General features: G+C 47.7%; 1 protein-coding gene across 5 annotated transcripts in view; it reads right to left on the minus strand.

Annotated features, from left to right (window-relative positions):
- The window catches only part of cacna1ia (calcium voltage-gated channel subunit alpha1 Ia), a 131822-nt gene that overhangs the window by 58267 nt on the left and 60745 nt on the right, over positions 1-12810 (minus strand). For all 5 annotated transcript variants that reach the window (XM_078083917.1, XM_078083916.1, XM_078083915.1 and 2 more), the window contains exons 7-13: positions 9057-9405; positions 8637-8729; positions 5769-6093; positions 5135-5523; positions 2033-2184; positions 1468-1653; positions 126-243 (exon numbers count right to left, since the gene is read on the minus strand). In XM_078083917.1, coding sequence (XP_077940043.1) covers positions 126-243; positions 1468-1653; positions 2033-2184; positions 5135-5523; positions 5769-6093; positions 8637-8729; positions 9057-9405 — 1612 coding nt within the window. The remainder of the gene's footprint in view (positions 1-125; positions 244-1467; positions 1654-2032; positions 2185-5134; positions 5524-5768; positions 6094-8636; positions 8730-9056; positions 9406-12810) is intronic.

Raw genomic sequence — 12810 nt, forward strand, 5'->3', positions numbered from 1 at the left:
AAATATTAGGATCTGAATAAAAAATAATGTGAAGTGCATACACACTCAAATGTATGTAGAGCGACAAATAAGCAGCCTTTTTCGACAGCACGCTTTCGTTGTGGAAGTGTGTGTGTGTGTTTAACCTGAAAGACGGTGACGATGGCCCACAGCAGAGAGTCAAAGTTCTTCCTGTCCGGTACCGTGTCTCCTGCCTCGGTCTTCAGACTGAACTTACAGCCAAAGATGTGCATCCCCAGAATGCTGCAACACAAGAAGTGAAGTGTCCAAGAATCCACGTGCTGCCATAGACACATATTAGTATGTCATGGGCACAATCATTTATCACCCCCAATGCTTTTCTTTCATTCACTATGTGCCTCCCTCGTGCTGCTTTAACCTGCGCCCGTCTGCTCGCCACAGGACCTCAAAACCCGAGACAACGCATTGATTGCTGCTTCCTTTAGGGGCTCATGAGAGGACTTAAAAGCTTATGTCTTTGCTGAGCAGTACTTTACTTTAACTGTTCACTCAAAGCTGCGCTGCCCAGTGCTACTTGCTCAGTAGCATCAGCTGGCTGGAACCTCTTGTGCCAGCTGTCTTATTGCTGGGGTGCAAGAATGAATACACACAAACACACACAAACACACACACACACACACACACGTTAAGATACAAGCGGTGGGCTGCTGTGGAACTCATATCTTTCAAAGGCCAGTGCGCTCGCCACAATTCTGATAAATTGTTTCAAATAACAACCAGCCTGAAGGTCCAGAAGTGGAATTGGGGGGAAAAAGGAGTAAAGTGATGTGTTTGTGGGCGTGTGTGTGCGGGAGGGTTAGAAAATGAGGATTCAGGTGAATGATTATGTTTTGGTTTTCTTAATTTAGGCACAATGTAAATAGAGAATAGGACAACTCTCCCCCTCTGTTACCTGGATTTCACAGCGGAGTGATTTTCTTAAGCTGATGGTACCCTGCTGACCACCTTTGTAGTCAAAACTAAAGTTATTCATAATTCATTTAAATCAATGGCACTGTTAGAATTTGAGCCGACAGCTTATTAGTTATGTTTTTAGAATCCTTCTTTTGCCTGAGGCCCAGGTGTCTGTTTAATGGAAATTGAAGAATTACATTGTCTTCAAATGTCCAACTTAAGGTGCTCATTGCTTTCATGGCGCAAGAACTCCTTGAGTAGGAGGAAGGTCAAAGACAAAATCCTCGATACAGCTACAAACCAGGAGTAATTCCAATAATAGTGAATTAATCCTATTATCCTTTGTCCTCTGGCTATGTCTGCCTCCATCGGCGATTATACTTTACTTAATCTGCTGATATTCCATGCTTATTATTTTTGCACAGTGCACATACAGGAAACACACACACACACACACACACACACACACACACTTCACAAGTCACTTCCATCTCAGAGTCTCATAGATCTCGTATTCCACAGAAACACATGGCCCCTGTGCCCCCCTGTTACCTGAAGATGAAGATGAAGAGCATAAGCAGCATGCAGAAAGTGGCCACGTTGTCCATAGTCTTCATCAGCACAACCAGCTGCCGCCTCAGCGCAGGCATGAACCTCACCAGCTTAATGACCCTCAGCAGCCTGAAGGTCCTCAGCACTGACAGACCGCCGTCTGCCTGACCGATGATCTCACACACGCTGTACGTGTTCAGTGTGTGTGTGTGTGTGTGTGTGTGATTTAAACAGAGAGAGAGGGGACAAAGTTGGAAGACAAGATGTTACGAAAAGAGTATTTTATAATGGAAAAGAGAAGATAAAAGAATGAGCTGTGCAGTAATACTGAATAAAAGACGATGAGATGCAGACAGTTGTATATTCCATATTGTTTTGATGCATTTTACACATTTTATTTGCACACATTTCATATATTTCAAACACAACAACAACAAATTCCAGTAGCATGATTTAAATACGTGAATTTAAGCGAAAGAGTATCTTTCAACCTCTAAATGGCAGCGCACTCCACCTGCCGACAACCTCAAACTCAACTATCGGCACAATGATTTTGTATGCAGACCTGATGATGACAATGATGCCGTCAAAGATGTTGTACGGGTTCCTCAGGTATTCAAAGAAGCCAAACGCAGTCAGCTTGAGGATCATCTCCAGGGTGAACATGCTGGTGAAAACTATGTTGCAGATCTCCAGGACATTGGTCAGCTCCTCTGGCTGGGGGGACGGGTCACCGAAACAGGGGGAGGAAAGGAGTAGTTAAGACACAATATAAGAGGGGTTTGAGATGCAAGCGTTCAAGCTTAACAACAGGGCGGTGATATCCACGCCGAGGCAGGTAGAGACACGACGCTAAAAGCACAGCGCGGATATTAAACCACCGCTTCGCAATTACCGCTGCAGCAGCGACGGAAAACAATCGCCAACGCGTCACGTTTCTCCGCCTGTGTTGAGAAAGACTGTCACTCAAACCGTCACTTTCAAAGAAAATTCTCTCTCTGGAATTAACGCGTACACCTCGTCTCAGATGGGCGACACCGACGGTGTGGAGACTGAAGAACAGGCAAACAAATTGTGTTTTTCCTGCTCATGTAAAATTAGAACGGACATTAGAAACAAAGCGAAAACAGAACAGCGAGGATGGGAAGGGAACGTGTATCGTGGAGCCTTAAACTGGCTGAATGGGGCAGCATGCTATCTGGAATTGGCAAAGGAGAAACACACAAAAGAAACAAAGACAAGCTCCAGTCAATCCCAGATTTATTTCCATTTGTACGTGTATAGTGTATCGTGTGTGTGTGTGTGTGTGTGTGCACAAGCAGACTTGCTTGGCGAAGCTACACTGTGTGTGTGAGTGTGTGTTATGCATGATACAGATCAGATGCCCTCTCTGATACCTCCTGTGAAATTCAGTTACAAAGCCGGGGGGGAGAAACAGCCAGCTTCGCCCTGCCAAAGTTAGCGAACCCTGTGAGAGGAAAACTAATCCGCTCCGTCTCCCGATCCATCTCCATCGCCCCAAGTTCTCTGTCCCCTTTTTTCTCTCGCTCGCTCTCATTATCAGGCAGTCACATCGCTGCCCAATCAATATCCGACTGTCGATCAAGAGGAGGGAGAACCCGGCTGCACGCAAGCGAGGGGATCGTCCACGGTTAGACGACGAGACAGAGGACAGGGAAACGTTTGCAAAACGGCCCGACGCGTTGGAGATTATTGAGAGCTCGGTTGCAGTCGCCGGACGCCGAGGCGGTTAGTGGGCCGCAGGTTTAAACAATGACGTCACTCACCCTTTCCAAACAAAGCGCACGTCATCGAACAACACGTGGAACAGAAAATGAAGGCTGTGTTGTATGAGAAGAAAACGTGTTTCATTTGTCAGGAGTCATCTTCCGCTTTGGCCAAAGCCCCCTCACCAGCCGGAAGGACAAACACAGGATTTAATATTTATTGCTATTGACAGAAGCATCACAGCCGTTGACACCACGGTTTGAATCAGACAAAATGCCATCATTCCTCTGCTTTTCTCCTTCTTGACCCGTCACCCATCATCTCCTAACCGCAATGCTTTTCCTGTCCTCGTACCTGCGTTCTCCAAAGTAAATGTTTCCATAACGTTCCATCTTGGGAATAATATTTGTATCCTCCCACAGAAACGACCTCTCCCTCTTCCTCTTCAGTCAGTGTGTCAATGTAGACGAATATGAATTCATGAGCTACAACTTCTGAGCCTGAATTCCAATGTGCTCATTTCTTTCCCGCCGAGAGGCGTCACACACGTAACACGAATAGCAGCTTCTCTTTAAATGGCTAACTGGCACAACAACAACAACATTTCATGACTCAATGTGGGAAAATGAAATGTAAACATGGAATTAAAGGGCTCTGACATTGAAAGATCAGCAACGAAAATTGCAAGGCCGCACCCGCACAGAGCCAAACCCCTTTTGATTTGGAACACTTGACCTTTGGGCTCAGCGGGGTGCGGTGCGAGCGAGGCAGCCCTGCGGTTGGATCTTGAGGAGAAGCACATCAGCTCCAGTTTCCCCTTTCAGAACACGATTGCGGGACGGGAGACTTTTTTTTACCCCCAAGCGAAAAGTACACTGTCATCGCTGCTCGCGTGTCCGCCTGTGGAAAACGCGGAGGGAGAGACGGACGGACGAAGGGTCCGTGCGCATGCGTGTGACCACACGGGGGATTGAGCTGAAAACTGCTGTGTAACAGGAGTCTGCTTCGTTCTTCCCGTCTCCTCCTCCTCCTCCTTTCCCCCCTCCCCGCAACACTCGTTTTATTTTTAGAGACTTCAGAGATGAGAGAAAGCAACTACTCTGTGCGCTGTCAAAGAGTGCGTGGGTGGGAGAAAGAGAAAAGAGAAAAGTGGGGAAACAGAGGTTGAAACTCAGGGAGGCAAAAAGAGAGTCAGGCAGTAGAGACACTCGGTGTGAGGAGGGAAGGACGCGAGGGAGGGAGGCAGCAAGGCGCAAAGGAGCGAGCGGGGAAAGGAGTGCAAAGGAAAAGGTTCACAGGGGGGAGAAAAAGGAGAGAATAACGGCAGAGAAGTGGAAGTAAAATTAGCACGGGAGGGAGCAGACAGTTGAGAGGGAGAAATAAAGGAAAAAAGAAGCTCTTTTATGTAACAGCTTGTGCATGTACCTGCATGTACTTTTTTCTCTTGTGTGTGCACACGCAAAAGGCCGTGTATTCATGTGTGCACATACTCCCGTGCGTGCATGTGTGCATGTTGGCAAGCTTCCCCTTTTCCTCGCGCTCTGACACCTGTCTCGTCTGTCTCCGAGGGGGCCGGCCCGCCGTTGTCTTTCCTGCCGCTGGGCTAAACGTTTACACCTCGGCCGGGACGCGGCGCTCCCACGCGCGTCACCCCTCAAGGTCATCCGCTGTTATCACATTTCTAGTAGCGGCGCTCCATCAGCATGGATGGTGATGCTGAGGTCACGGTGTATCAATCCAAAGGATTAAAGGCGATGAAAGCGAGAAGTACACTTGTATTCATCAATATCCAAACCATTCAGTGACTCCAGTCACTTCACAGGCGCAGCATAAACCTCTCTGGCAGTAGTTTAAAGAGGAAAAGGCCTCTCTTCAGTTTGGTGAACAGCACAGAGTCAGCAACAATGTTCATGTGGTTGAATAAACTTTATCATCTTACCTGGTTATGATGCTCGATGCCCATACTGATGGTGTTGATGAGGATAGCGATCATAATGCCCCTGCTGAAGTACTTGCTCTCTACAATGCCCCAAAGTTTCCTCCTCATGTCATTCCAAATGTCTTTACAATGTCCAAAGCATGTCCTCTTCCTCTTCTTCTCCCCATCTCCCCTCTCCTCGAGGTGGTTCTCGTCCTTGCTCGTCTCTTTCACTGCTTCCTCCTCATGTTCCTCCCCGCTGGCGGAGTCTCCCACCTCCCTCGCCCCCTCTTGCAGTGATAATGCACATATGGGGCAGTCCTCGGGATTCTGAGGGACGGCCAGAGTGAGGGAGTTAGCGAGTGTCTGAGAGCCGTTGTCTTGCTTGCTCTGGTGCGGACATTGGGGCGCTAGACGGACGGGAAATAAAAATGAAATGAGAGGCTTTCGTGTACAATTCAGAATTCCTTTGACGTACAGGATGCGAGCATTTGCAAGAGTAGCAATCACGCTGTGTCACGTTTCATTCAACGCACCACACATTACGCGCATCCATCATCACACAGGTCAGGTTGTCACATTGTCTCATCAAGTTACTGAACTCAAAACGGTAAGTATGAAAATGTAAAAACGTCGCTCACGTCCTCCTACTCACTTTTAGGGTGCCGGGAATGATGCCGCTCTCCGTTCACGTTCCCTCCCCCCCTCCTGTTACCCCGGCCTCCTCCAGCCGGCGGGGGCTTGCCCCTCAGAGTGTAGTAGAGGGCTGCCGATCTCCTCTTGGCCTTGCGGAGGACGTGGCAGACCAGCTGGAAGATCTCTTCGTAGCAATCCCCGGGCTCGGCCATGCTGGCCAGGGTGGAGGACGACAGGCACTGAGCCCTTTGCTCCTGCATCAGCTGGTGCTCCCGCTGTTTGGTCTCCGAGAACTGGGTGGCGATTACCACCAGGCACAGGTTGATCATGAAGAATGAGCCGATCTGGGTGGAAGTGGAGCAAGGGGCAGAAAGTTATAGGCCTGTTAATGGAGGCGGGACTCGAGTCGTACACGAGGTGTGAAGTGAGTGCAAACGTGGAAAATCACAGCAGCTTCGACCAAGTCTGAAGTAAGTGTACCAATCAAGATTACAAGAGGCCACGCTGACTAAAACAATAGAAACCAGTCCAGCTAGAGCGGATAATGCTTATTTAAGAAAAACAATTGTGATTTCACATTGGTGAATACAGACTTCAAGCTCTAACCTTCCAACCTGTTTGCCAATCCACCTGTAGATACGACAGGAGACATCTCACAGGGTCTCTGAGGCTTAAAACTCCACTGAACCAAGGCTAATTAGAGCGGACTGACAGAGCCAAAGCATGCCCAGTGCACAGTTCATCTTTCCTTCTTTCGTCACTGACTCGAGACGTGAGGGTTTGAGGGACAAACCCTCACGTTCCCTCAAATCCAGGCCGCTGGTTGCGTATGGGACGGCTTGTCGCAGAGCCTCAAAGCATGCAGAGGTGTAAATATCCCGACGCAATGACCGTCCACCTATAGATCGAAAATGATCAAAGGGGCAGGGCGAGGGGAAGGAGAGACAGTAGAGCCTCGGAGGAATAGAAAAAGAAGCGCCTGCTGCGATATTTGGGGGGACACATAGGAGGGCGATGGAGAGGGAGGAGAGATGCCCATCTGTGTCCTGTGGGTCACAGCAGGTCGGCAGGTGTGTGGGCCTTTGATTTCCCTCCAGGCTCGCTTCTCTGTGTGTGTGTGTGTGTGTGTGTGTCCGCAGTATTCTGTGACTCTGATTAGTAGACAGCTTCACGCATAATCACGGAGGACACGCCAATATCACACATTCAGATGATCACTGCATTATGCATGCGTGCAAACACGCGCACACGCACACACACATGCACCCGTGCTCAGTCACGCAGGTACGTCCTCCCTCACACAGTGAAAAGCATGTGTGATCACACACTGGCATGCGCAAATTGAGAAGGCAGGCTTATTTCCCACACAGCAGCCCGTCACATACATATTCTCCCTTTCAATCGCACACAAACACCTTCCTAATAACTACCCTCACTTTAATCCATTTACTCACACTATCAATGTGACAACAATAAAGACTCTGGGGTGGCGCGCTTGAAAGTACATCGAGTGTCGAGCAGATAGAGTTGAGACTGTGTTTGGCACCGTGGAGGTCAACCTGAGGTTTGTATCTGGGAGCAAAAGCTTATAGGATCAACTGACAAGCTCAGAGCATCGGGTGCTGTCACTGCGTAAAGACAAAACACACACACAGGAAGAAACAGGATCCCTGCAAAGCAAAGAATGAGTCGGTCAAGGTGACCCTCCATGCGTGAATAACACCTTTGGGACTCATGGGATTGCCTGATTGTCAACGTCTCAACGTGTCAGCAGCGCTTCCTCGGCATCCCTCAGAACCTTTGAGTACGAGCCTCCAAACAGACGGGAGCCTCGCAATGAAGCTCAAAGAGGAGCGGCACATTTACGTCAATCAATCACGCAGCGCAAAAGGCAGCGGCGTGTTTGCTTGGTTGTCAGCGGCGGAGCTCTGCACGTTGAACCTCTTTGGTCGGCCGTCGCAGCCTCAATGGAACAAACACAAAGTTCTGACTGCGTATCAAGGCGTCGGCAGCTGTTCACTTCAATTGTTACGTGTTCCAGATATCGCTAAGAGTGAAGAACGGGGCCTAACGATCAACAGGCCATGAGACCGTGAGACTGTGGTCAACATGGCCACATAAACCGGGCAAAAGCGATTAGACCGCGACTCCGTGTCGACTCGCTCTGGCTGCCAAAAGGTGTTCGCACCGGGAACGACAACCCTCAGGTCGGACGTGACAAAGAGGGGAGGCAATTTACAGCTGCAGTCCTGATGCCAACAACCCCCCCCCCTCTTCCCAGCCTAATAAGCTCTTAGCTGTGGTGTCGGATGAGTTTTGCACTCATTTAAGTGCGCTTGATTTATTTCTAGTGGGGAAACTCTTCAGCGAGCTGGTGACTGATTAGTGCGTTCACTTACTCTCACTTCTCCAGTAACATTTTGCAGCTCTCCTCTCACCTCATTTCCAGTGATCTCACTTTCAAACTTTACAAAAGCCTGAATGTCTGTTACTTATTGTGTAAAGCTGCTGGTGTGAAACCTCCGGGACCTTTATCGTACGTCTGATGCAACACATTGACTGAATACTGAGTTTCTGCAGACAGCCAATGGCAAGTGAATGCAGAATTCAAGAGCTATTATTATGCCGCCATCTGTCATGGGACACAACAAGCTAGCGCGCTCATATGCACACATTGTGTTTTCTGTTGTCTATTAACACTTCTTTTCACTTCCAATGCCAGAGTCGACAGAGTCGACATATATTGAAAAGGTTAAACAGGTTTTTATCCTCTGTGTCTAACCGTTGAGCATCATTATTAGTTTAATTAATATTAAATCAGGCTCAACACGCTGTGCTCTGGATGTTTCGGCTCACTAACTAGAATGTGGTAATGAATCGTACTTACAATGATGAGTAAAATGAAGTAGATGAAGTTGTAAAAGGAGTGCGCATCCATCACGTAATACATGATCTCCACCCAGCCCTCCAGAGTGATCACCTGCATCAGTGGGAAAGATTATTTCCTGTGTTATGAAATAAACGTTCACATGTTAGCGCGTCGGGGCTGAACAGCATCGCAAAACCGAACGCTGAATTGATGCTTAAGTGAATCAAATGTAATTTATTCTTTTGAGAATTAGATGAAAGTGCTTCAAAAGGCCAAAAAATATTGTATTATTCGATTGAAATAGCGTGAACATTTTTAATAAGCACGGTTGTTCAAATCTTACCTGATAGTAACATAAGAATCCCTTACAAAGAAAAAAATAATCCCATTGGTCGTATTACAAGATTCAAGAAGACTTCAAACTCTTACGGAACATACCTGAAAAATGACAATCCAGGCGTACACGATGTTATCAAAGTTGATGGCGCCTTTGTGGGGGTTTGTGCTTCCTGTGTGGCACCGCGTGTAGTACTGGTTCCAGTTGATGCACAGACCCACCGCCTCCCCAACGCCGCTGCCGTTGGCCAGCGGCTCAGGACTCAAGCCCAGAGCCTGTCGGTGCAGCGCGTCCTCCCTGTCCAGGCAGCACGTGCGTCCTCCTTCGCGCCTCGCCGGCACGTCGCCGCACGACATGATTCCGTTGTCGGACGCCAGGGAGCAGATGAAGGGACGCTCGTCGTTCTCGTCCGCCTGGTAGTACGGGGCGGGCAGGGTCATGCCTGAGGAGCTGGGGGCAAGACAATGGGGAGGAGTCATGGAATCTAACCTGTACACGCAATGTAGCACGCGGCGTCTTTGCATTTCGTGAGGAGTTGGACTTATGAATTAATGGAGCTGTAAAAGTTACAATATCTCCCTTTGAGAGACAAACCCGAGCCAGCAGTGAACTACAGAACACGGCCTGCAGCTGGTGCAGAAAACCCAAGGATGGCCGACAGGGACGGTAAACAGGGTCATGATGTTGAGGAAAACGAGCGCCTGGAGGAGACGGCAACACCTAAGCACCCCCCCTCCGTTACATACACGCCTCGCTCAGCCTGGAAGAGAGAACATTTCCGATTGCCGCTGTAAATACGCAACCTAAAGTTTCACAGCAACACAGAGTTTGTTGTTCAGATTTGATCAACTACTTGATTAAACTTTGTTATTCAGGGAACCGGAGGATTTGAATCCGTATTTCGTATTGCCTCCCTGCAGTTGACTTTCCCATCTGTGGCGCCCCACAGCAGCTAATGTCTCCTTTTCTGTCTTTGTTTTGTTTTACTCCTGGGTGCAAATGATACATCTGCTCTGTAAAACCCAGAGGAGCCGTGACGCCAGAGTTACAAACATCCATCAACGCATTAAAAAGATGGATTTTTGTACCATTTAACGTGTATTAAACCCTCCGTCTTTGCTCTCTCAGAACTACTCCCAACACAAAGAACTGCACCCTTTTCCTTTTTCCGTTCTAGCAAATACAAAATGTGCATTAATGCAGGATGTTCAACGCTCCCTCGAAATTGGGAAAGAAATAGAATTTGAAAGAGCGACAGCTCTGCTGCTCTGATTAACCTGCTGAACACAAGGACCTCCTTTGACTGGGACTGTAATGGCTGCAGATAATCACATCACTCTCTCACATGAAATTGGTTCACAAGTGAAGGATTTTAATGAGCACCACGAGGACACCGGACGGCGGCCCGGACAAGAATCTTCCGACGGGATCATAATCCCGTCCCGGTGTTCTCTCTACGCGTTTGTGGGAAATGCTGATTTAGAATCCGCTGAACAATCAGGTACAGGCCAAACGAAAAAAAAACATCAATGAAATTCACTGAGCCAACTCGCCAACTGACGAGCACATCACCGGCGATGTTGAGCTCCAGCGAGAGAGTGTTAAACGACGTAAACTGAGTCATGTGAAAAACCGCGTGTGTGTCTTATAAATCAGAAATCAGCAGAAAAAGCGATTACACCCTCTTGCATTGACACGCGTATTACACACATGCACTCACCGTCCATCGACTCATTCAATGCCGTTACGCGCCCCTCGCGACTGAGTGATTCCCACTAAACTTAATGACACAAACTGATTGCCACCATCTGAAGGACCTCATAATTTCCTGACATACCTCTCAGGTTTAATATAAGCACGCCAAAGAGTCTGTCCTTCCCTTCGTATCCAGGGAGCTCAGACTTATCCGCCTCTGTGGATTCACTTGACATGGGCAGTTGGTAACAAATTGCTTTAGTAATTTGCCGATGGGACCGCTGTGAGCATATAGACACACGCTATTTAAAATAGAAATAAACAGAGGAAGAAAAACGCTCTCTTGCATCCATGAAAAGAAGGTCGATAATGTGTTAAATTCAAAGCCATTGTGTAAAAAGCCAAATCTAATTTTAAGATAATTAGCAATGAGAAAACACAAATAACAAGAAGCCACTGCGATATTGAGGAAAAGTGTGTGTGTGGACGCTCATACTGGGGACGACAAAAATAGACCCTCTCCATCATTAGCTAACACACATGTTCAGGGTCACTGGACCTACAGTATTTACTCTTTGTCTCACACTTCTGCCTCCTTTCGCTGTCTTTTTCTTCCTCGTATTTTACCACCGTTGGTCGCTGCACAGCAGTCTACTCTCACATTTATTTATTGGGGGGGGGGGGGGGGTGACTAATCGGGGGAAGAATGTCCGCGGATAAATCCTGCAATGTTCTCATTTTCAATTCCTCCCCCCCTCCATCGGTCAATAGGATAGAACAGGATAGATCCTGCTCAGGTACGTAGGAGGAGCTCATCAGAAACCCCACACATGCATGCAGACCGATCCTGGGATCGACAGCTACGGTGCACATAGCAGGCGGCGCGGCTCCCCGTTGAAACCAGTCAGTGACTGACACTGTTTGCAGGAATGCACTGAGACGCATTCAGGACACGAGGGACCGCCTACAGAGACGGACATTAAAATAATAATAAATAAAATAAAACAGAGGTATGTCAAGATTAGCATTTCGAGGCGGAAGAAGAGAGAGAGCGTGTGAGAGGCGGAGGGCGGGGGGGCATGGGGGGGCGCTGTCAGAGTAGTGGAGCATGAATGAGGCCTGCTGCCCCCCTGCCAGGTGACTTGGCAGCATGGCACAGCAAAACCTGGCATCACACTGAGAACACACCTGCCAATGGAGAGCGAAACGAAGGGGGGTAAAGGGGGTGAGAGAGGGGGGGGGGGGGTCAAGGCTGTACAGTAGCAGAAAAAAAATAGAAAGTTTCCAGGAGGTGAAGAGTTCATGGCACAAAGGAGAAAAACTATTTTTAAAAGATATGTCAAGGTGGGGATAAGGAGGAGGAATAGAGAGACGGACGTGCATGAACCTTCTTTGGAAGTGAATCGCCCCTCCGGATGTATTCTTTCTTTTAACTTGCATACATGAATACGGATTAGATATACTGGAAATACCTTAATGATACTGAGACGGTACACAGAGCGCTTAATTGGAGACTTAAAGATAAAAATAAATAAATACCAAACCAAAATAAGCCAGAATGAGGCATGTTGAGAGAAAGGTGGAGATCAAACGAGCGAGAGGGTGTTATATGGCGAAGCGAATGCTACACTTGACTACCACTCTATTATAACCTCTCACAGCGCTAACGTTAGCCCTTTATTCTGTATAATAGCCCTCAAGCACTAACTCACTACAAGATTCCTAATTAAGCACTCAAGCACCCTGACAAATCTACATAATGTCTTAAAAAGCTCTCAAATAATAATAACGCAAAATGATATCTTAATTATAAGAAGCAGACATCTGCTGACCAAACGCACAAGGACATATTTTCTGGGGGAAAAAAACGCTGTAGTTTACTGATCTTTAAAATTGTCTTTGTGGTTTAAGTGATTACTGTAGAGGTTGTTACAGTTAATGGCGCCTCTCAAGTTTAAGCCGAGGACAAAGCGGACGGGACTGTGCGACTGTGTCGTGTTTCATCCGCCCGTGAGATCTGTCTGTCGTTAGCACACGCTGTGTCAGCAGACACACAACACAGAGCTGTATACGCATTACAATTCTTAAAACATTAGGAGCCTTTCTAGCCAGCTGATGCCAGCAGTAAAAAAAAAAGAGGGAATAGAGAATGCGATAAAA

This window comes from Gasterosteus aculeatus, chromosome 11, assembly GCF_964276395.1.
Source record: "Gasterosteus aculeatus chromosome 11, fGasAcu3.hap1.1, whole genome shotgun sequence".
Lineage (NCBI taxonomy): Eukaryota > Metazoa > Chordata > Actinopteri > Perciformes > Gasterosteidae > Gasterosteus > Gasterosteus aculeatus.